General features: G+C 54.5%; 1 protein-coding gene and 1 non-coding gene across 3 annotated transcripts in view; one reads left to right on the top strand and one right to left on the bottom strand.

Annotated features, from left to right (window-relative positions):
• ACOT11 (acyl-CoA thioesterase 11) overlaps nucleotides 1-23,505 on the bottom strand; it is a 46,833-nt gene that overhangs the window by 7,163 nt on the left and 16,165 nt on the right. For both annotated transcript variants that reach the window (XM_032839798.1, XM_032839797.1), the window contains exons 2-9: nucleotides 12,983-13,193; nucleotides 12,082-12,151; nucleotides 8,441-8,501; nucleotides 7,255-7,353; nucleotides 6,666-6,801; nucleotides 4,619-4,775; nucleotides 3,085-3,204; nucleotides 1,006-1,150 (exon numbers count right to left, since the gene is read on the bottom strand). In XM_032839798.1, coding sequence (XP_032695689.1) covers nucleotides 1,006-1,150; nucleotides 3,085-3,204; nucleotides 4,619-4,775; nucleotides 6,666-6,801; nucleotides 7,255-7,353; nucleotides 8,441-8,501; nucleotides 12,082-12,151; nucleotides 12,983-13,121 — 927 coding nt within the window. In that variant the 5' untranslated portion in view covers nucleotides 13,122-13,193. The remainder of the gene's footprint in view (nucleotides 1-1,005; nucleotides 1,151-3,084; nucleotides 3,205-4,618; nucleotides 4,776-6,665; nucleotides 6,802-7,254; nucleotides 7,354-8,440; nucleotides 8,502-12,081; nucleotides 12,152-12,982; nucleotides 13,194-23,505) is intronic.
• Nucleotides 7,574-7,646, top strand: TRNAK-UUU. Its single transcript has one exon. It is a non-coding gene; the product is annotated as a tRNA-Lys (tRNA).

The raw sequence follows: 23,505 nt of genomic DNA, 5'->3' as shown, positions 1-23,505 counted from the left end.
AGTAAGAACCCACGCTTCCTGGGCACCTGCTGCTACCCGGCACGCTTCTGAAGCGCCTTCCGTGCAGGTGTCAAGCCTCGCCACAGCCCTCTCAAGTTGGTATTCATCTTACCCTCATTTTGCAGAGGAGGAAACTGAGGCACAGAAAGGTGGGTGGCTTACCCAAGGTTGTAGATGTAAGGAGTGGGGCCAGGAACGGAACCCTGACAGCCTGACCTGGAGTCCAGCCTCTTAACTACTGCTTCTGGTGTCTCCCCACTCATGAGCGTTACCTGGCCCAGGCTGAGAGCGCCTGTGAACTATTCGCCACCCCTCCTCCACCCCTCCCCCGCAAAAGCCCAGCTGTGGAGTGGGGGTCTTTCACAGCCAATGCTTGGCCCTGTGAGGTAGGCAGGGTGGAGGACCATCCTGGAGAAAGGGAATGCCTCTCCAAGGTCACCCCTCGGCACCCCCAGAAGGAAGCCCCAGGAGATCCAAGACGGCATTTTTTAAGAGTCGGGCTTTGAACCCAAGTCCCTGACTCTGGTCTCTATGCTTCTTGCTCTCTCACCTCCCATAATGGTCACCATTTACTGAGTACCTATGGGGCTCAGCGCCCCTCAGATAGCCCCCACATCCCCGGGAGGCAGGAGTGCAGACACACCTGCTGTATGGGCGGAGACTAGAAACTGACAGAGGGCGCCCACTAGAACAGGGCAGAGGGGGCTTCCAACCCACCTCTGACCCCAAAGCCAGCGCTCCTCTGACTCTGCAGGCTCGCTGAATGCCTGCTAACACCTAACTGAGCTAGGCCCATCCACGGCGCCCTATTCTTGCAGGCAGACCAGGGTGCCTGCCTTGCACAAGGGGCGTCTCTGCAGGTCACAGGGCAAACTGGCTGTGCCCCCGCAGAGGGGCAGGGCTGAGCCCATCACTTCCGGGCTGCATTAGGCGCTAGCAGGCCCCACCACCCTTGGGCAGAGAGGGAGGGGAGGGGAACTGGTGGTGGGGCAGGATGCCACTCACCCCCGGCTGGGGCTGAATCCAGGGCAGTGTCCGAGGCTGGTCATCCGCGTCCAGGACCACGAAGGTCATGAAGGCACTGTTGATGTGCCGCCGATGGCTCTCAGCCTCCTGGCGGTAAGCCTCCACGCACACGCCCACCTCCATGCTGAAGGGGAAGGACGGCCGCTTCCATGCTGGACCCACCTTCCTGAGTGCACGCCCCCTCCCCAACACACACACGTGCACATGTGCACACACACGCTCCTGCAGCTCTCCCAGCAGCCCAGATCAGAATCCCTCTGGTAGGAAACCCAGAACTGTTCCCTTCCATCACTGTTTACAGAGCACCTACTACAGGCCTGGCCCTAGGCTAGTCACTGGGGCCCCAGAAAGGAATACACTGGTTCGGTCCGTGCACTCATGTGCTAACAGCTGGGGAACAGGGCACTAAGCAAGTATATACACACATGTATGTACATGTCTATGTATATATACTATGAAATGGAATCAATGTATATAACACGTATACACATATACATAGATATGTACATATCATGTATATAAAACACATGTAAACTGCAAAGGATTCTGGAAGGACGTGAGTACTTTTTCCTACTTGGAAATAATGTTCCCTCCGCACACCTTCACGAGGGCCCTAACAGCTGTGCTCCCGACAGCTCACTCACTGCTGTTTCGTGGCTTATAAAAAGCAGCCACCCCTGTGCCCCCCTCTCAGGAAGCTTGATGATCCCAGCATGTGGATGTTATGCAGAGGGTGAACCAGGACCTAGGACAGGACAGTCACTGGGCCAAGGTCCCACAGCAGCCAGGAAGGGAAGCTGGGCTGCACTTGCAGTTGCTAGTTCAGGGCTCCCCACCCTCCCCACCCCCACCCCCGCTCCCCCACCACCCCTCCCCCACCACAGCTGCAGACCGCGTGTGGGTCAGACCGTGAGGAATGGCCAGAATAGTGACAATGCTGCCCAGCACGGTTTCTCTGTCAATGTGCCAGTTAGACCGTACTGAACCCTCACAACCATGATGTCGTCATGCTGAGCCCCATTTCACAAGCCAAAGAACTGAAGCTGAAGTAGGGCTCCTGGGTGGCTCAGACGGGTGAGCGTCTGACTCTTGATTCCGGCTCAGGTCACGATCTCAGGATCGTGGGGTGGTTTCCCGTGTGGGACTGAACACTGAGAACAGAGCCTGCTTCTGATTCTTTCTCCGTCTGCCTCTGGTCCTCCCCAGACCCCACCCCCAACCCACCCCCTCCAACCCTGTTCTGCAGGCTCTCTCTCTCCCTGAAATAAATGAATAAACAAACAAACAGCACAATTGTTAAAAAGAAAAAAAAAAAAGAAGAAGAAGAACTGAAACTCAGGGATGTTGAATAACTTGCCTAAAGCCACACAGCCAATAAAAGGTAAGCCAAACTTAAACCCAGGGAGCCTGGCTCCCTCACTTTTTTTTTCTTTAAGACTTTATTTATTTATTTGACGGAGAGAGAGCATGAATGCAGAAGGGCAGAGGGAAAGGGAGAAGCGACTCCCCGCTGAGCAGGAAGCCTGATGTGGGGCTCGATCCCAGGACCCTGGAGCATGACCTGAGCCGAAGATAGACGCTTAGTGGACTGAGCCACCCAGGTGCCCCATTGTTCCCTCACTTTTAACAACTCCATTATGATCTTTGAAATCAACAAAGATACATATTTAAAGTAAGCTTTCTCATAAGTATCTGATTCATTCCAAATTAAGGAGTCTGGGAAGGAATTGTTGTTTTAGGAGAAAGGTACTGAAAGACTTGATAAATGACAGAACACTGGCAAGAGAGGGCCCTATGATGTTGAGCACAGCCCAGAGGCAGGAGCCAGGAAGAGAGACAGAGACACTCGGAGCATAGGGAATGACTGGAGACCCCAGGAGCCACAGGGCTGGGGAGCCCAGAGCAGGGAATAGCAGAGCTGCATCTCGGTCATGGTGAGGGTGCCCTGCTGCTGGGCAGGCTTTAGACTTCATGGGCCTTTTATCTGCGGCATTGGCAGCTTTTCGACTAGGTCCAAAAGAGCCTTCAATCCCAAGGGGCCCTGGTCCCACTCCTTACCTATTCTTGAAGGCGTTGTTCACGATGGCCTTGAGCACCAGGCGGTCCCCAACCTGGGAGGGGCCCCGGAAGTGGAACATCTCAATGGCCTTCAGCGTAGGGTGGGCACGGCACAGCCGGCTGGAGGAGGCCAGGGTTGGGGAGACAGGACAAACGCTCCAGTGCTTCAGCCACAGGCCTGGGCCAGCCTTTCCCCTTGCCCCCAGCCACAGACCCAGCCCACATGCACTGCCCTCTGGTCCACCCACTCCCACCCAACCTGGGATGCTTCTGCCCAGGGGAATAGAACTAAAGTCCCATTTTGCAGCTTAGAACACTCAGGTCTATGCAGCATTAGCAAGCAGCTGAGCTTGAGGTAAAAGATGAAAGGACAGGGCTTGGGGCTAATTCCTTCCCCATTGTTCACCAACCTTTACACCCCAGCACCAGCTGCTTCTACTATCTAGAAGCCCTCCCCTCACCCAAAGCTACTTGTCATTCAAGGCCCAGCTAAAGAGCTTTCTCCAGGAAGGGTTCCTTGACTATCTGGGCTGTGACCCTCCTCTGAGAACTTATCACACACACACACACACACACACACACACACACACACACACGCAGGTGGGTCTGCCCAAAATGGCATTGTTTGTACACTGGGTCCCAGGGGGTCAACACAGGGGAGGGGGGGTGTGGGCCAGGCTCTTTAGAGGTGAGGAATAATTCCTCTGGCTCAGGAAGATGTGGGTTGAGGAGGGCACTCCTGGCAGAGGATAGGATGAGACAGGACTGGTAGGACAGTCACAGGAAGCAATGAGGTCTTGGCTTAAGTGGACCTGAAGGCAAGTAAAAGGTCAGCACCAGGTCAAGCTGAATGGCCAGCCCAGGGCCGGGATGCCACACTAAGGCATCCAGACTAACCTAACTAACATCTGGACTAACCCTGGGGTAGAGCGCACTCCTGGCAGAGGGAACAGAAACACAAAGCCCTATAGGCAGGAGGGTCAGGCAGTGAGTGTCAGTTATCATAGCTATAAAAAAATACCCCCATATTTAGAGAACAAACCCCAGACAAGGGCAGAGATTCTAGAAGAAGGAAGGAATTGTTTTCACCTCTAGGGAGAAGGGAACAGTTAAAGAGGCTTCGTGGATTTTAGCAGATCAAAAGGAGAGGAAGTGGCCAGGAGCAAAGGCAGAGGATGGGAACTCGGAGAATGGGAACAGGGAAGGGCAGATGGCTTCAGGTGCAGCAAGCATAAGATACTGGAAGAAAGCAGGCCGGACCCAGCCAAGAGGAGGCCCTAGCGCTGGGCCAGGGGTGTGGCATTTCCCACGCAGGCGATGAGGACCAGGACCGTGTGGAGGAGGGGATGGCCAGCTCACAGAAAAATCACTCCTCTCTGGCTCTCAAAGCCCTAGGTTTCCCCTGACAGAACAGCCAAGCTCCCGAAGCCTTGAATGCCAACTCCAAGCTGGGGTTTCTCCCCCCAGAGGAAGCCAGCCAAGGGAAGGAGGGAGAGAAAGGAGGGGAGGCAGAGGCAGCACGCTCTCTCCTCACCTGGCTGCGATGGTGGCCACGTTCTCCATCCAGGCCATGATCTGGCCCCCAAAGGTATTGCCTTGGTGATTGGCATGGGGAGGCAGGACCAGCTCCACGCTTTCCACGCGGGTTTTCTCGGCCGGTACCATGCAGCTGCAGTCTCTGCTCTCCAGATCTGACCCGGGAAGGGCAGAGGGAAAGAGTGCGAAGGGGAAAGGTTCTCAAGGGCAGACCCTCCCACAGGGCAAACCCGGGGACCCCTGCCACCAGCATTCCCAGTCACCCAGAGTCTTGTATCGACTAAGAACCGAGAGTGCCGGCCTCAGCTGAGGAACAGGAGGGCTCAGGATGAGGGAGGTGAGGTCGTCGAAGGGCAGGGGGCAGGACACCCACTTGTAGAGAAGACACACCTGGACACAACTCGGACAAGTCAGGGAAACTCTCTGACCCTCAGTTTCCTCATTGGTGAAGGGGTATGTCAGACCCAACCCACGAGGTTTGTGAAGATGAAGTGAGATAGTGATTCCAGAGAGCTTGGCACCAAACTCAGGAGACAGACTCTCAGAAGGATAGTTCTTCCCTCCCTCTGCCCTGACAGGCCCTGTCCGTCAGGGGCAATGGCATCGGGAGATCCTCAGTAGGAGAGGCCCAAGAGCAGGCAGGGCCTTGGGGGTCAGAGGAGCAGATGCTGATATGACCCCCGCCTCCAACCCAAGGGGGAGCCGTGCATCTCCCATCAACCAGGAAGAGAGACCTCGTCAGGGACAGCCCATCAAAGAGGTGGCCGTTCACTGGCAGGCTGCTCCGAGATGCCACAGACAGGCACGGGGGAGGTGGAAGGGGGCCTGAGCTGAGATCTGGAGACAGGACAGGTAAGACAGTCATAAGAAGCAATGAAGCCTTGGCTTAGATGGAGCCGAGGGCAAATAATAGGTCAGCACCAGGTCAAGCTGAATGGCCAGCCCAGGGCCTGGATGTCACACTATGGCATCTGGACTAACCCTGGGGTAGAGGGGCTGTCAGGACAAGAGGGGTTTGGGAGGGCTGCAGTGGATGGATGACTCTAGGGGGATCTCAAAAACAGTAGGAAGAGCCAGGCCTCCCCAGCCACAGCCCCCAGACCCCACATACATAAGGCACATGGAACTGGGAGCCCCTCTCGCTGCTTTATGGGGCCAACTGCTTGCACCTGCTCTCTCCCACTCTGGGCCACTGAACTACATTTGAATTGTCCTACAGTTGCCTTGTCTAGGGTTCAAGGAAGACTCCACATCCTACTGCTCTGGAGATCAGTGAGTGAATCCAAGGTTACCCCTCTGGGCCTTTGCCCAGCCTGTGCTCTCCGTCAGGAAAACCTTTCCTTGTCTCTCCATCTGTCAAAATCCTACCACTCCACAGGAGATCTTTGTGTGCTGGTATAGAACAATCTCCAAGATGTACTCTTAAGGGGAAAGAAGTAAGACACTGAACAGTATGTACTGTCTGTTCCCTTTTGGGTAAAAAGAGAGGGCTAAATAATACATAGTATGCTTAAGTATGCAGGGAATCTTCTGGAAAGGTGCCCCAAAATGAGTAACTGGAGGGGACCCAGGTTCTGGGTAGGAGAGAGTCTCGCTTTTTATTCTATATGTTTATCTACATCTATATTATTTATGTATGTGTGTGTATATATATCTATATATATGTGCGTGCATATATTTTTATATATATATAAAGCATATAGACAGATAGATGGATGGATAGACAGATATGCTTTTTAAAAAATCCTACAGTCTTCAGCCATGCTCAGTGGTACCTTCCCAAACACCCCGAAACCTAAAGATCCAAATACAGTCCGTGGATAACAAAGGGTTCCTCACATCCTAATTCCATCCTCACGGCTCCTGGGAACTGAACAAGATGCCCAAACACGCCCTTCCCTGAAGGAGACCTTGAGACAAGAGGGCCATCAGGCCAGTGAGTAGATGTCCCAAGGAGCCTCTCTTCCTCCCTTTGCCCAGTGGGGGCTGAAGACAGAGGGGGGCGCGCAGGATGCCAGCTGCACTCCGCACCCCCGACTGCTCACCGTCCTGAATGACACAGTTGGCCAGAAGGTCCTTCATGGTGTCCGCATACAGCAGCCGCATGCGCCGGCGCTCGGCAGCCACGCTGTGCTCTGTTTTCTCCTCCTCTGTGCGTGGCATAGTCTGCTTCAGCTTCACCTGTGGGCGGGGGACAGCATGGGCGATGCTCAGGACCGGTCTCCTGAAGCAGCAGTAAGGGCTGTGCCCCATCGCACACCTGGGGCTGCTGCTAGATTGTTACAAGTCTTCGTCCCCTCTCTGTCCCTGTCCTGTCTCCGCTGGCTGATTTGTCACTTTCATCCTGCAAATGTCCCCAGTCCCCTTTCTTGGGCAAAGGCACAGAGGATGCAGGGGGTGGGAGGTCCTATAGGACACGTAAGGGAATGGTGAGATCTGAAGACTCCCACGTGAGACGCACAGGGAGAGGTGGGGAAGAGGAATGAGGGAAGGTTCCTGGGGTCTGGCCACAGCTGGGGGAAGCTTCCTCTGTGAATTCCCTGAAGTGCCCCCTCCTCCACGCCTCTGCCAACCCCCAGCCTCACAGCCCCAGTCCTGGCCTGCCACGACAAGCACCCAGGTGTAGTGCCCTACCTTGGAGAGCTCCCGATGGGCCACAAAGGTGGCCAAGGCCTTGCACACAGTCCATTGCTTCTCAGAGCACAGGTCCTCAGAGGCCACCTGGATGCCCACCTGGAAGGGAAGAAAAGGCGGGAGGAGTAAGGAGGGGGGAAAGGGAACTCCCACCCTGAGGCTCCACAACTCGATGGCCCAGGCCCGGCCTTGTATTTCTGTATCACCTATTGAGTCTCGATAGCCAGAAACCTGAGATAGGTTCTGATTCCACCCCAGGATCCCTGAAAAGCTCTGGTCCTTGGTTTCCTCATCTATAAAATGAGAGTGAGCACAAGGTGCCTGGCTGGCTCAGTTGGTAGAGCGTGAGACTTTTAATCTCAGGGTTGTGAGTTCAAGCCCCATGTTGGGCATGGAGCCTACTTAAAATATGAATGAATGAGTGAATGAATGGGTGAATGAATGAATGAATGACAGAAATGGGAGTGAGCATACCTAGGAGAGAATGAAAATGAGACTGTATCTAGGAAAGCACTTAAAGTGGTAAAATCTTGGCTACAGTGAAAAGACAGGCATCTGGGGGGTATCCGGGGGTACCCAGAGGCAGTCAGGACTCTGTCCTCAGTGGCTCCTCAGTAACCAGTGGCCTGGCTAGGGGAAGCTGCTCAGACCTGCCATCCACAGGTGGGAAAGACAGTCTCTCCCCCAGAACTAACAGAGCTCACTTAAGAACTCCACAGCATAGGAATCACGCTCCCATTTCACAGATGGGAAGACAGAGGCTGCAGGAGATAAGCTAATGCAATGAAGTCCAGGGCTCTCCCTGCTCCAGCTCTGCTGCCTCCAGGGTCAGGCCTGGTGGCTGTCTTCCCCACTTTCCCATGACTACCTGGCTGCTGAACAGGGTCTGAGGGGAGGTGTGAAGACCTAGTAGGCTGAAAGTCAAGTCTCAGATTGGAATTTATGTGACCTGGTGACCTGAGGCAAGTCTCTTCCCCTCCATGGGCCTCAGTTTTCCCTTCTGTGTTATTGGGTATCAGAGAGGAAGAGCCTTAGGATCCTCCCAGCCCTGCCAGCTGTTTCAGAAACCTGCTGCCTCCACCAGGGTCCCATGAGTGTGAGTGTGCCCAGGGGGCTGAGAAGGGAGAGGAGATAGGAACCCCAGCCACCCACCTACCCACCGCCAGGCAGCAACCACCCCACACACCTCCATGCTGGAGTTGAAGGCCCGGTTCACCTTGGCCTTGATATTCACCACTTGTCCGACACTGGGGAGAGAAAAGCAGGAGGTGGGCCTTCCAGAGGGGAGAGAGGGAAGGAAGAGGAGTCCTGGATACTTGCAGGGCCTCTGCTGAGGGGACCCAGCAAGGCAATGTCATGGCTTACAGACCATGGTCACATCAGCAATGTCACTGAGTCCTCAAAGCAAGCTGGCAAGATAGTGTCAGTATCTCACTATACAGGTGGGAAGGCGGAGGCTGAAAGAAGTGGCATGACTTCATTCATCTCCCCTTATCCCGTGAATGTTCGAGCTTCTCTTGGCTTGTGGCTCAACAGTCCCCTCACTGGGGGCCCCTGCCCCACTCCTCTGTCACTCAAGAAGTTTCACCCTCTGACTCTCCTTCCAACAGATGGGCCTCTGTCTCCCCCACAATACTTAAGTTCCACCAGGGCCAGGATCACATCTGTCTTGCTCCCCCTTGACCCTTTGAAGCCTAGCACACAGCACAGGGTAGGTCCTCCAAAAATAGTGGCCTACTGAATTAATGCATTCCACATCTACTGAATGCCTACTAAGTCCAAGGGACTATAAACAAGAGGGTGAAAAGGAAAATGGGAACGTTTAAGAGATGCCTACTCTGTGCCCAGCACGGTGCATTGCCTCATTAGAGCCTCCATATAAACTTGACAGGTAGGTTTAGGGGGATTGAACATCAGAGAGGGCAAGCTATCTGCCCAAGATCACCCAGCTAAAACGTAGCAGAGCCAGGGTTCTGTGGACTACCGGGGCCCCACTCTTTCCAGCTACAGGGTTTTGTGGGCTACAGGGCCAGGGTTCTGTGGACTACAGCGGCCCCACTCTTTCCAGCTGCAGCCTGTCCCTCTGGAATAATTCCCATGTCCAGATAAACAGTCAGAATCCCTACAGGAGCCACCTCACCCGCTCCGTGTCTAACTGGAGGCAGCTGAGGGTGCCCCTCTGAAAGACAAGAAGGAAGAGCTAGACAGCGACTGGGGTGACCTTGAGCAAATCCTTTCATCTCTCTGTGCCTTGGGTCACAAACATAGAGAGCACTGTGCAAATTTCTTCATCAAATGCACAGCCTCCTCCCCAAAGCTAGGCAGGGTCCCTTCCAACAGGCCTGCCTTTCAAGGGACGGCAGTGGCCACAGTGAGAAGAGTCACAGGTGCCTGGGTTCCAGTCCAGCTCTGGCATGACTGTCACACTACGGAGCTGTGTGACCTTGGATGAGTTGCTTTGTGTCTCTGAGCCTAGCTCCTTGTCTGTCAAGTACTAAGATGCATGATACTGAGGGTCAAGTGAGAGGGGGTGTGACAGAGCCAGTGCCAGGCCTAGCCCCACAGCACAAGCTCCATAAATAATAGAAGCTCACGTTTGCCAAGGACTTGTCCATTTCTGTTTATTTTGCCCTCTGTCCTAATAGGCATGGAAGGACTGTCGTTTCTAGGAGATACGTGCTGACACATGGAGGGATGAGGTGTCATGATGTCTGTAACTTACTTTCAAATACTTGAGAAAAGAGAGAGAGAAGTATGTGTATCTACTTATCCATATATAGATAAAGCATATTGAGAAAAAAAAAAGTTAATTCTTGAACCTCACTGGTGGTGATCATTGCACTGTTCAAGTTTTCTAGAGTCTTGGAAGTTTTCATGATAAGAAATTAAGAAAAAATTTCCATGATCCTTAAAATAAAATAACAGTCTACTTTCTGTGGTGCTAAAGAGATATTTGTGTCTCTTCTCTTCCTCCCCCTCCTACTCTTCCTCTTCTCCCTCTTCTTCCTCCTCCTCTCCCTCCCATCCCACTCCTCCCGCTACCCTCCTCCTCACTAGCTTTCCCCAAAGCCAGGCAGACACCCATTTGAACTCCCGAGCTCCTCTTCCCTCCTGACACTCTTCCACCCCACAGCTCAGGCCAAAACTGGCTCCTTCCCTGGTGTCAGTGCCCAGCCTCCTGAGGGGCCCCCTCCAGCCTCTAGCTCCCCAACTCTGCCTCTGGGTGTACTTCACATCCCACAGAGGCAGCTCCCAGTCTGAGCCCTGTGCACGCCCTTCCCCAGGACCAATTTACTGGCGGGGGACAGAAGAACATATTAAATGACACCGCAGTGATGCTAACAGCAGAACCCAGATGGTGGAGAACTTGAGAGGGCAAAGAACTAGGTCTCCTCCACAAATAAATTGTGAGGGAAAAAGGAGAGAGATGGTGAGGGGGCAGGATGCTGGGGGAGGGAAAGCCCCTGTAGATAAAAAAGACTTAAGAGACACAGCAACCAACTACAACTGAATCTGTATCTGAATCTTGACTTGAACAACAAAAATCACTATAACAGTGTGGGCCCCTGCATGCTGACCGGATATTTGACGTTCGTGAGACATTACTGCTAGTTTTGTTTAGGTGTAGCAACGATGTTGAGGTTATGTTTAAAAGTTCTTACCACTGAGAGATACATTTTGAAATATCTTTAAATGGCAAAAACAAAAACAAACAAAAAAAAACCTTCTGCAGGTTTCCTCAGGGGCAGCTAGGCCTTTCCTGGTCACCAGCCTTGCTCCAGACCCATCCCCAGCTGGCCCTCCTTCCCAGGATCTTTTCTGGCTTCCCCTTCCACCCACACCCTCCTTGGCCCAGACTCACCTTCAGTCTCTGAGTCCTGCAGCAGGTCCATCCATCACACATGCCCATTCCCTACCCCGAGTCCTCTCCTCCCTAGCTCCTCAGAGTGACAAAGACTGTGTTGACAGCAGAGACTTAGAACTGGCCCAGACACCGCTCCCCTGGCTTTTAGAGGGGCACTACATATGGTGTTGATGGTATTGAAGCCAGCTCGAACACCTCTTCCAGGAAGCCTCCTTTGACTATCCTCTATGCCATCACACTCACCCCCAGACATATAGGAAATGTGGCCTGTTCGTTAAGGACAAGGCCAGAACACTGTGTGCAGCCCCCTGCAGCCTGTCCTGGGCCAAGGGCTTGGAATGGTCCTTGAGTCCCAGCAAAGCTAAATGGAGGCAAAGTCCAGCACAGGGTGATGAAGAGTTTTGAAACTAGTACAGACATTTTAGAAAGCAACCACAAAACAAAAAACTGTGAGGTAATGAACTCCTCGTTCCTGGGGGTATGTGAGCAGAGGCTGAATGGCCCAAGCTTCTGACTCAGGCTTTGCCGAGGGACCTTGCCTAGAAACCTTTCTACAGTCCAGTGACCAATGGCCCACAGACAATGTCCGAGTTCCAAAGGACATGCACCGATTAAGTCTATTCCCTTCCATTTGGCAGATAAGAAAACTGAGGCCCAGAGAAAGAGACTGACTTCCCCAGAGACACACAGCACCCCACAATGCTGCCTCAGCAACGTCCAACTGCAAACCTGGCTGTGGGAATCCACCCCACGGCACCCAGCGGCAGGCCAGCTCCAGTCCATGGGTCTCCCAGAGCCCCCGCAGACAGGTCTGTACTTGCTCCGCAGAGACCCTTGGTTAGTCGAGTTGGGTTCCAGGGTTCCAGGCAGCTCACAGGCCGACCAGGTGGGGAGATGGGGGAGGGGCCCTAGCTTCATGGTGGGCAGACCAAGGGGTCCAAGAAGTAGGTAGGGCCACTTACCTAATGGTGTGTTCAAAATAGATATCGTCCATGGAAGCAGTGACGCACGGACAGCCAGCGTGCCTCTCGGCTGGCATTGGAAGAAAGCCATACATTAGCAGTGTCCCCATGTCACGGGCCTCTGAGCAAATGTCAGGTGGCCCAAGCTGAGGCTGTGCCTCCTGGTCCACACCCCCACCTTCCTCTACTTTCTCCGCCTCGCTCACTACCCCCAACCCTGTTTGTTGATTGTCTGTCTGGCATCTCTCCCTGCTGTGAGACTGAAACTTGAGGGCCAGGTCTGTCCCTCTCGTTCACTGCTGGGCCCCGGTCTGGGAATGGTGCCTGGCCCGCAGGTGGCCCACGGGAGACCCCCAGTGAGCAGCTGTTCAATGACTGAGTCATTAGCCTGGGCTATTCTACTTCCCAGCCCTCCCAGGAGCCACGCCTCTGCCGTGGACATCACCCGCATTTCCATGCCTGAGTCACTCTCACCCTCGGGACTATGCTCGTGACCACATTAGTCCCCCCAGAATCCCTCCCCTGCCCCCAGGGCAGGGGCAGGGCCCAACTCTGCCTTGCCCAGCCCCCATCAAGCCGTGCTACAGAGCAGGGAGCTCATGACACCCTCGGGCCAGTCTGAAGCAGCCCCACTGGAGGTGGCCCTCTGTTGGAGCAGAGACCCAAGGGTGCAGGCCAGCCCTCAGAGCTGAGCGCACATTGTGGGGAGAGGGTGGGCCCGGGCTGAGCATGGAGAACTGGGAAGGGGCATTGCAGGCAGGTGGAACAGCATGAGCAAAGAGCAGGATGAGGAATGAGGGCGGTGCCCAGAGGGGATGGTGACCATCTCTGATCATGGGGACCTCCCGTCTGGGTGGCGGGGCTGCCCGAGGGAGCACACCTGTGCCCGGCAGAGCCTCACCGGACAGGCAGGCGGTGGTATCGATCCATTTGAGCAGCTGCCCGACACTCAGCTCGCCACGCTGGTTGGTGTGGCAAGGCAGCACCAGCTGGCTCATCTGCACCTCCGTGGGGTTCCTGTACCCCCCGCTGTCCCCCATGGCCCCAGCGGCAGTCTCCGCGCGAGAGGAGGACTTCCGGGATGTGCGGTTCGAGAACACAGAGGCGATGCCCTGGGAAACAGTGGGGACAGAAAGGTCAGCTTGTTGCAGGCTCTCCCAGGCCCACCGTCCCAAGACCTGAGTGCCACAGGGGGAGCAGAGACACCCCAGGGGCCACCTCCCACCAGCCCCGAACTCCAGCAGTGGCCAACCCCCTCCAGCCTAGGCTCTCGGAGCCCAGGGCGCTCACTGGATACCATTTCTGCCCAGTTTCCCTCTGGCCACCAACTCCGTGTTAGCAGGACCCTGGCTGAACCTGAGGGGAGGAGGAGGGAAGCTCAGTCCTCCCTTATTCTGGAGGGCCAGTTGGCTAAAGTTCTGCCTCAGACTGATCTTCATTCTTGAAAGGTCCCCCCCTCTCCACGCAGGGAGGCCTCTGTTCCCAATAAAGTGTTCCCAGAAGCAGCTCCTATGTCCCCCCCAGCGCGCCCTTCCTCAGGCTCCCTTGTTCTCCAGATGACCTCAGAGGCGGCGCCTTCACTGGGTGTTCGTCTGTCATTAGCACTTGGCTTTCCTGACCCGGAGGGCTCCAGGCCACCACCGACCAGCTGTCCGATCCAGGCCAAGGCTGCCGCAGCTGCCAACTGGAGGAGCTGCCCAGGAAGGCCTCAGACTCACGAATTGGAGGTGGAGTGTCTACCCAGGGCCTCGCTTGCCTGTCCTCAGGCAGAAGGGATGGGACGTACAGGGCAGTGCCTTGGATGGGCTGGAATGAAGAAGGGGGCCTCCTAGCTCTCTTGCCTGCTCTTCCTAACAGGCTATGAGCGAGAGCTGAGCACCCCTGCCTGTGTGAGAGAAATGACCCAAGTCCCAGCTCTTGTGGCCAGGGTAACAGTCGCAGCGAACATTTCTATCACATTTACTAGGCATCAAATACTCCGCTAAGCACTTGGCATGTACAAATTCCACTGGAGCCACACAACAAACCCCTGAGGTGGGTTCATTGCTACCTTCAGTCTGCAGGTGGGGCTCCAGGAAGCAGGGAGCACAGCTGTGACCCAAGGTCTGGCGACAGAGCCTGAGGTCCTACCACCACATTGCACTGGCTGCTCCTGGGGCTGAGATGGCCCACTGCCACAGCCCCAGAGAGGGGCAAGAACAGCTCTCTGTGCTGGGGTCTGTCCTCCTTGGATAATTTCCCCCACGAGGCTCCCACAGCCAATTCAATAAATTCAAAACACACCAAGGTGACTCATTCCAGGTCGTGGACCCCCCAAGCAGCAGAACTGGGATTCAAACCAGGCCTTTCTGACCTAGAACAACTTCTGGGTCCCTGGAGAGGCAGCTCATTCCAGAGAGCCCCCAGGTTTGAGGTACCATGCTCCATGTCAAGGAGAGAGTGAGGGCAGCCCCAGGATCGCTCAGCCTGGGAAGAGCCCTGCAGGGTGCCAGGCTGCCAGGATTCCGGGCTCCTGCCGGCATCTGGCAGGCCACTATGGTGGCCAAGCAGCAGGACCCATTACCATGGTAACCACTGCCAAGGCACTTCCGGCCTGTTGTGCACTGCAGGCCTGCATAGATGCGGCTGCGCGGTTGCCTTTCTGGGTGTGAGAGATGGCAGAGGGAGGAGGCAGGTAGACTCCAGTCCCCTGTACTCTTCCCAAACCCGTCCCATGGCCAGGGGTTCTGGGCAGAACTTTCCAGAAAGAAGCCACAGAGCATGCTAGAGAAAATGGAGGAGGCAAGATGTAAAGGGTAGGTGGTCAGAAGAAAGGGAGCAGACCAGGTGGGATTTCTGGGCAGTTCCAGGCATGCACACGGAAGCCCGACACACAATGTCCCTGCTTCACAAATCGATTTTTGTATTACCACCTCATCAGGTCCTTGCAAGGAAGGCAGAGCATGAGAACTATTGACCCCATTTTACAGATGTGGAAAGTGAGGATGGAAACAGCAGTAGACCAGCAAGTGGGACACCTGAGTTCCAGTCCTCCCTCTGCTTCTCACCTGGTCAGTCTCCACTCCCACCAGCCTCCTATTTCCTGTTCCATGAAAAGGAGTCACTGCCCTCACATTGGATTCTACAGGCCCGGAGGAGGCAGAATCTTTGCCTTATTTGTTCATTCATTCATTCACCGAGCACTTCCCCTGTGCCCTGGACCAAACATTGAGAGAACAAAGATAAACTGGTCTGTTCCCTCTGAAAAGCCCCTACTCTACTGCTCTTGCTTAGAAGGGCCTGGCACATGGTAGGACCTCATCAAAGGTTTGTGGAGGGACGAACAGAGACAGACTTGAGTTCAAATCCTAGCCCTGGGCCTCCAGTGCTTGGTGATTCTGAGCACATCCCCGCCTCTCCTGAGCTTCATCGGTCACTCACTGGGCAGGCAGGGGCAGGGGAAGATTGCCAATTCCTAAGGCAGCCCCAGTCCTGCCACGCCCCAACTGGACTGGACTCCACCCCTGCAGGGCTCTCGCAGGCCCAGCTGACATTTCTGTTGAGAAAGCTGGGAGGTCCCGTCACTCTGTCAGACAGGCAAACTCGTGCTCCTCGGAGCAGGGCTGAGCTCTCAGGCAAACTAAGGGACAAGACCCATGGTGGCCATCCCCTGCTGTTGTCCAGGAGAAGGGCACAGAGCCCCGGGGGCTGGAGCATGAGTGGAAGGGACAGAGCAGCGCCACTGCCCCCAGGCATGGCCTCTCAGACTCCAACTCCTTCCTTGGCTCAAGGCAGTCTTGCCCACGTCATGGCAGGCCAGGCTGGCCCGCCTCCTACCCCAAGGTGGGCAGGCAGCCAGCTTGGGAGGCAGGGGTGTGTGCAGCCCAGACAAAGTTCGGCCAATGGGGCCCCAGAGCCAAGCCACCCCTCCCAGGGCCAGTCACAGGGAGAGCAGAGGCCCCAGATGGAGTCAGGGCCTGGAGCAGCCAGCCCAGGCTGAGCCAAGACAGCTGACAGGGAGAGCAGAGCCCGCTGTGAAGGTGGGAAGGGCATCTGGGGGTCAGAGACGTGCCCTCTCGGATGGCAGATGTGCCTACACTGGCCCCAGACCACAGCAGACCTGGCCAGATTTGGTCATCCCAGACTGGCTACACCATGGGCTCTGTGTCCTTCTTCCTGGGCCACAGCCATGTCACAAACCTGCTGGGCCAGGTCAGGAGGGGCCGTTTCACCCAGTCCCCTCAGAGCTAAGGAGACTGACGCACACAGAGAGAAAGGCTGGCCCTGGGTCACACCAGGGAACCAGGATGAGCCCTCCTGTTACAGCAACCCCACACCAACAGACTTAACCTTGACTTCCTCTCTCTTCCAAGTCCCAAGTCCCAGGGACCCACCCCCCCTAAACTCTCAGGCCCCCCCTTTACTGTGACAACTCGGGCCCCCACTAGGCACTGCTAGCTCAGTAGACTGTTCCTGTCCACAGGCCTCCGTTCTCTCCACCTTCTTCTAGCTTCCAGCACCAGGCACACCTTTCCGAACAGCAAATCCACCAAAACAACAACCATAACTTTCCGTACCCTGCCTTGCAGGGACACTAGGCCCAGTCTTTGTAACTCCCTCCACTGTGGGACTTCATTTTGTCCCTTAGGACTGTACAGACCTTACTGAAGTGCAAGCCTGACCAGATACCTCCCCTGCTCAAGACTCCTCAATGGCTCCCTACTACTCAGAGGCCCCACTCTGTGGCTCCTGCAGCTGCTCTCATAAGCTCCAGGCCACACGCTGTTCCTCAGAGCACCACTCTCACCCAGCTCCATCCTCCCACCATGTGGGTGCTGCTTCTGCCTAGGATCCCTTTATCTGCCCTATGTGCTAGGTGAGCCCTTCCTCTACCTCCTTCAAGCTCCCACCACAGCTTCCCCAGAGAGAGTTAGGGCCTCCCTGGCCCCACATCCTCAGCTGCCTCTATCACAGCCCTAACCAAGCCATGTGGTCACTGTTTTGTGAGGCACCTCCCCCATCAGACAGGCATTCGCACAGGACAGGGACAGACTCAGGCCTGCCATGGAGCAGGTGTCGAATAAACACCTATGGAAAAGGAAAAGGAAGGAAAATGTGAGAGATGGCCCTAGAGCTGAAACTCAAAAATGAGGAAAAAAGGACATAAGAACAGCGGAAAGGGGGAGTGAAATGACAGCGGCTTGGGTAATGCGACCCATGGAGCCAAAGGAAGCAGGAGAGAGAGCACTAGGTGGAGTCAGATGGAGAGGGGCCAAGGAGTCTCCAGGAACCACAGAAGACTCCTGGAGAAGGGTGTGGCCCACAGCGATGAGCCAGGAAAGGAGACCAGCCATCGGAGAGATCTCAGTGCCTTCAAGAACCATCTGGAAAAACAGGCCTACAGCAGAGGAGACCCACCTGTCCTGGCAGGAAGAAGCAGCCTTGCGTGACCTCTCAGCCAAACCATCATGACATGAGGCTGTCTGTACACAGGCCTTAGGGGTCAGCCTGCCCTGGGTTCGAGTCCAGTTCCACAACTAATTCGTGTGACCTTGGGCAAGCTGCTCAACCTCTGTGGGCCTCAGTTTTCCCATCTGTAAGAATGGGATTATAAGACCTACCTCTAAGTGTCATTGTAGAGATGAAATTAAACAAGAGTGAGTATTTGAGGCTCTTAGAACACACCCATCCTAGGGTGAACATTGATAGAGCACTTAATGTTAGCAATTTAAAGCTGAATTTTGGGCTTTCTACAGAAAGAGAGCCAGGAGAGACCCAAACATACTGAGTGTTTATATGATACTTTCTGACCCGGGTTCACCAGAACTTCAGGGCAACCCAGTGAGGGGACAAGGTTGTGAGCCCCTTGGAGAGGTTCTGTGAGAATTCAAACTAGTGACAGTGGAACAGAAATTCCACCTGGATAGGAGACTGCAAAGCCCCTGTTCCTCCCTCCCCATTTCCTGAGGGGGTGGGGATAAGAAAGCGGGCCTGGGGGCGGTGGGCGGTCAGGCATGGAGAAGCACCTTTGGGCCACTCTAGGAGCCACTGGCCAGGCGACATGATTGTCTGAGCCAGGCCACTCCGAGCAGTGAAAGGAAGCTGTCCAAACCAGATGGCCTGTCCCCACAAAGGGGGAATCCAGCCTCTCAGAGAAACCAGGGTGTCCTCCTGGCAGTTTCCCCACCAGCAAAGCCGGAGCATGTGTCAACCTCCCAAATTTCCCTTCAAGCCTACTCCCTACCTCCCTCCCAAAAAAGGCTCTGAGGACACAGACCCCACAGGCACCCGGAGCCAAAATGCAAACAAAGCCGAGAAATCAAATAAGGGAAGAGAGGATTATGTTAGGAACTCAGTTGCTCAAAACGTCTGCCATGGAGAACTGCAAATTTGTCTTGAGGTTCCCAGCAGACGAAACGAGGCGGGAAAGGGCAGCAGTGGGTACCAAACTCAGAGATAAAAAGAAAGAGCTCTCCTCCCGGAAGCCAGACTAAGGGCTGGGAGAAGGACACCGGGGGGCTATTCCGTAGGTTTCTGATTATTGTGTTACATCAGATCACACCTGCATTCTGTAGGATAAATAATGGTCCCTGGTACCCTCGGCCAACATCCTCGTTTTACTTCTGGCTACAGGCCGTGTTGGCACTTGACATTTGTCAAGATTCTGGGGTGGGAAAGGTAGAAAATTAAGCCAGTATTTTGAGGGAAGCACCTCCTATGTGCCATTCACTTGGTTCGACCTTTATGGAACACCTGCTATATATGGAGTTCTTTGCTAGTACATTTCCTATGGATTATCTCAGTAACTTTTACATCTGCCCTGTGAGGCATTGTTATTCTACCCATTTTATGGCTGAGCCCAGATACCTTGCTTCTGAGCAGCCCCTGGGAAGTGGTAGAGTTTCTGGCAATCCCGGACCCCCAGCCGCAGCCCACATTTACATCTCTACGGAACTTTCACCGGGCCTTGGGGCTGGGGAAGATGCAGAAAGCAAATGACTCCAAGTCACACAGCCCGTCAGTGACCAAGGAGAACAGAGGCCACGGCCTTGAGTCTCTGTCCAGGGCTCACAGTCTGGCGTGGGCTGACCAGGCACTTCTGACAGCCAGCTCTTACGCTCTCCCGGCATGAAAGAGGGGGAAGGGAAGGCCTTCGGCCTTCTAGTCCTGCCCTATGAGGAAAGGAGAAGGGATACAGGGCATAATAGAAACTCTGAGGTAAGGACAAGCTTTCCTCAGGGTAGCCCCATCCGTCCTTCAGAAGCAGAGTCTCACAGGACATTTTCAGTTTAGTTGTCTTACGTAAACATAAAGAACTTTTACCAGCTCGTCCTTCCCAGAAGACCTTGGTAAAAGTTATTTTACCTCTCCATGACTCAGTTTCCTCATCTGTCTAAAAGATACATGAAAGAACCCGAGCTCACAGTAAGGATTCTAAAAGACAGCGAACCCACTAGAATGCCTAAAGCAAAATCATGGACAATAACGAGTGTCAGCAAGGGTCTGGAGAACATGGTATGCTGCTGGGGGCGGGGATAGAAGATGTTGGAGCCACTATGGAAAAACAGTTTGGCAGGTCCTCAGAAAGCTGAGCACGGAGACACTGTATGACTTTGCAACTCCATTCCCAGGTAGAGACCCAAAGGAACGGAAAACAAGGACTCCAACAAATTAAGCCACACCCATGTTCATGACAGCACTACTCACCATAGCCAAAAGGTGGAAATGGTCCAAAAGTCCATTGGTGAATAAATGGATAAGCCCACTGTGGTCTTACATACAATGGAACGTTAGTCAGACATGAGAAGGAACAAAGCAACCATACGTACAACATGGCTGAATTTCAGAAACGTCATCCTGAGTGAAACAAACCCAACACAAAAGGTCACCCATTGCATGGTTCCATTTATGTGAAGTCTCCAGTACGGACAAAGCAGACTGGTACTTGCCAGGGGCTGGGGACAGGAGGACAGGGGAGAGACTTCTTAAAGGGTAGGGGGCTTTACTTCGTAGTGATGGAAATATTTTGGGTCTTGACAGAGGCGGTGGTGGCCCAACATTGTGAATGTCCCAAGTTCCACTGCTCTGTGTACTTGAAAATGGTGAATTATACATTATGTGTATTTCACCTTGATAAATTACTTTTTTTTTTTAATTCTTAAGAGAAACCATTTTGGATGAATATCAGGTAGGTCTGCTAGTTTAACATAAATTAAATGTAAAATGCCAAATACGTTTTTTTAAAAAAAGATACTGGAAGCAGGTGTGTTTGGCATAGTAAAAATGATAGGTTTCGTTCTTAGATGTGTAGGCCTCAGTTTCTTCATCTGTCCAGTGGGATGTTAACTAGATAGTCTTCAAGACTCTTTCCAACCCTGAAGGGTGTGACTTCCAGGAAGAACTCCCTACCAAGGCCCAGGCAGCCCCACAGACTGTGCTGCCCCACCTCCCCCCCGCCCCCGGCCACAGGCCCTTTGCCCATGCTGTTCCCTGTGCCTGGAGCACTCTTCATCTCTGCAAAGCCTACTCACCTCTCAAATCCATTACCTCTGCCCCACTCTCATGCTTCTGGCACCACGTACCTCCCCTCTCTAATGCTGTCCGCCAACAATGTTCAACAAACTGTGTGAGTATTTGGGTGGCCCGGATCTGAAGACCCACCAGGAAGGAGCCCTGTCTCTCCACTCCTGGTGTCCGCAGGACCCAGCAAAGTGCCTGGCTTGCTGCGGACCAAATGAATGTTTGTTCAGTAGGTCCCCAATCTCCACTAGTGTCACCCCATGTAGGCTGGGGAGAACCGCCAGCCACAAGGTCAGGTGAGGTTCCCCATCAGAGGCCCAACTCCCACCCCTGCCCCCTCACCCCATTCTAGAAAAGAGCCTAAACATCACCTGCCTCCCTCCACCCCCAAGGGTAAAAATAACTTCGTCTGAAATCGGATACCTACCCACAGCCCGGTCATCTTGAAAACTCCCCCTATCCCACTGAGAAGGCTGCCAGGAGCCAACCAGGGTAAGGAGGGCATTTTCTGAATGCTTTCCCATTCGTACCTCATCTGTCCCATGGACAAATATTGGAGGCATTGTCCCTGGCAAGGTACACAGACGACCCGAGCCCAGAGTAGTCCCAAGTCCTGTCCACAGCCCCCCAGCTCTGAACCACAGAGCACTCCCCTCCATCTACACAACAGACCCTTCTTCCACCACGAGAGTGGGAAGGGCTTTGAGATTGATCACAGTCGCCTGCATGTGTGGATGGGGAAACTGAGGCACAGGTAGATCTCTGTCCAAAGGTCTTTAGAGTCAGGCAGACCTTAGGTAAGTTACTGAGAAGTTGTTTCCTCCTTGGGGGGATCGGGGGGAAGATAAATACCTCCACCCCACCTCCATCCAAGAGTAGAGTGAGGATTAAGGGAGGTTCCCAAACCAAGGCACTAGCTAACTGTGAAATGCTGTGCCTTTGTAAGGGGGCAGTTGGCCGGACAAGGACTTGTCTTTCCTAAACCACCACCAATGCCAACAGTCTTTCTTCCTCACTTTGGGGAAACAGAAACGTGGGGCGTGGAGGCGGTATGGGCCAGTGGGTTCCGGAGGCAGGCAGACGGCACATGAGTCCCGGACCTACCCTCAGATATACAGGGGCCCCAGAACTCGCTTCCTCCCCCTGCCCCCGTTACTCAGGTGTTCAAAAGAGCACACCACCCTACCCCTCCGAACCTGCTCCCCCATCAGATGAGATTAATGAGATGAATGAATGTGTGGGGAAGCTGAGGACCAAGGACTAGCTCTGTGCAACCCCTCAGCCCGCAAGCCCGTTCCAGCCCCTCCGTACTGACTGGGCGAGGTCCATGCAGTGTGCCCTAGACCCAAGACCTATGGGAGGGGAGCATGTGTTTTCATCTCGCTGGCCCCAGTTTCCTGGTTTTTAAAGCTACAGCGGTAGGCATGCCAAGGAGATTGAGAACAATCGCCAACCCCCTTCTTTAAGTATTTACTACACACCAGGTACTGCGCTGAGTACGTCGTGGGCATTATCGTGTTATCCCTTTTCATCTTCACACAGCTCCAGTCATCAGCTTTGCTATTACCTGCAGCTTATAGACGGGAAAATAGAGGCTCGAAAAGGGTCAAGAACTTGTACACACACACACATTCAGGCACGTAGGTGCAAAACTGCCCAGCCAGTAATGGCAGAGTTGGGACAGGCACTCAAGTCTGTTTCCCCCAAAGGCTGGGGCTGCTTGGCAGCTTGGCTGTAATGGCCTCTCTCTTCTGCCAGGCAGGGTAGTTCCTGCTGCATCACCAGCCACGGGCCCTTCCAGAATCCATATGCACAAGCTCCCCTCCCCTGACTCCCTCTGCAGAAAACAGCAAGGGTATCTGTGCTCCTTCCCCTGGTCAGAGTACTGGTCCCACAGGACCAGCAGCCCGGGAGGGAGGGAGGGGGTGGCAGCCCCTAGTGAGGGAACAGCAAGCTCTCAGAGCTGAACACTGTCCTTTGTAAATCCTCAGATGTCCGAAGTGCAAGGAAACCTCAGGTCAGCAAGATTTCCAGGTCCGTGATCTCAGCTACCCCACCCCCTCAGTGGCCGTCCAGCAGGAGCTTGCTCAGTTCCAGAGACAGGCACTCACTCCTTTCTGACAGGGACCCTTCGGGTGAGGAGCCGGGCTGCCTGTCAGAGTTCTCCCCCTCCGCCCCCCACCAAACACACTGGAAGCTGCTTCCCCGCCTCAGGGGCTGTTTGCCACCTCCCTCCCCAGCCTCCAGCAAACCCCAGGAAGAGGCAGGAGGGACCGGAACACAGGCAATCCAACCCCCAGTACGACTGGCCCGCACTAGGTAGCTCTTCAAGGAACACGCTCAGACAGCACCCAGCCAGAGATCCACGTTCATGGTCCACAGCCCCATGCTGGAGCCCCTGGCAGTGAGGTGGGCCCTTCAGGGACTGGGGAGAACAAGCCCAGCCTCTCCCCTCAGCATGGTACCCCCCACCCTCCCTGCCAGACTTCCAAAAGCGCCTCCCATCTGCCTCTGGGTCACCATGGCAACAGGCACCCACCATACTGCGAGCAAGCCCGCTCACCTTGGAGCTGGGCACAGCAGCCGCAAGTACCCCGAGCCCCTCCAGGACAGCAAGGGGGAGAGGGAGAAAGAGACAGAAGAGGGACGTGGAGAGAAGAAGAGAGAGGTTACACAGAGGCTGGTAGGGAACAGAAGAAGAGAGAAAGAGGGAGAAGTAACAGGGCAGGAAGGGGCCCCCTCCTACCTCCCCTGCTGCACACATTCCTCAGGCTTGAGCTGCTCTCAGCCCCTGCAGGAGGGATTCTGACCACATAGCCAGCACTTCCTGCCCCAGGAAGCTGTCAGCCCATAGTCCCTCTGAGGCCCCAGCTGCTTCTCCAGCCCCTGCAGGCCCCTCATGCTGAGGGATGGGGTCCTATCCTC

Source organism: Lontra canadensis, unplaced genomic scaffold (assembly GCF_010015895.1).
Source record: "Lontra canadensis isolate GAN:19392208 unplaced genomic scaffold, GSC_riverotter_1.0 scaffold109, whole genome shotgun sequence".
NCBI classification, from domain to species: Eukaryota; Metazoa; Chordata; class Mammalia; order Carnivora; family Mustelidae; genus Lontra; species Lontra canadensis.
Note: the sequence above shows the minus strand (reverse complement) of the source record. Positions and strands in the feature narration are given on the sequence as shown.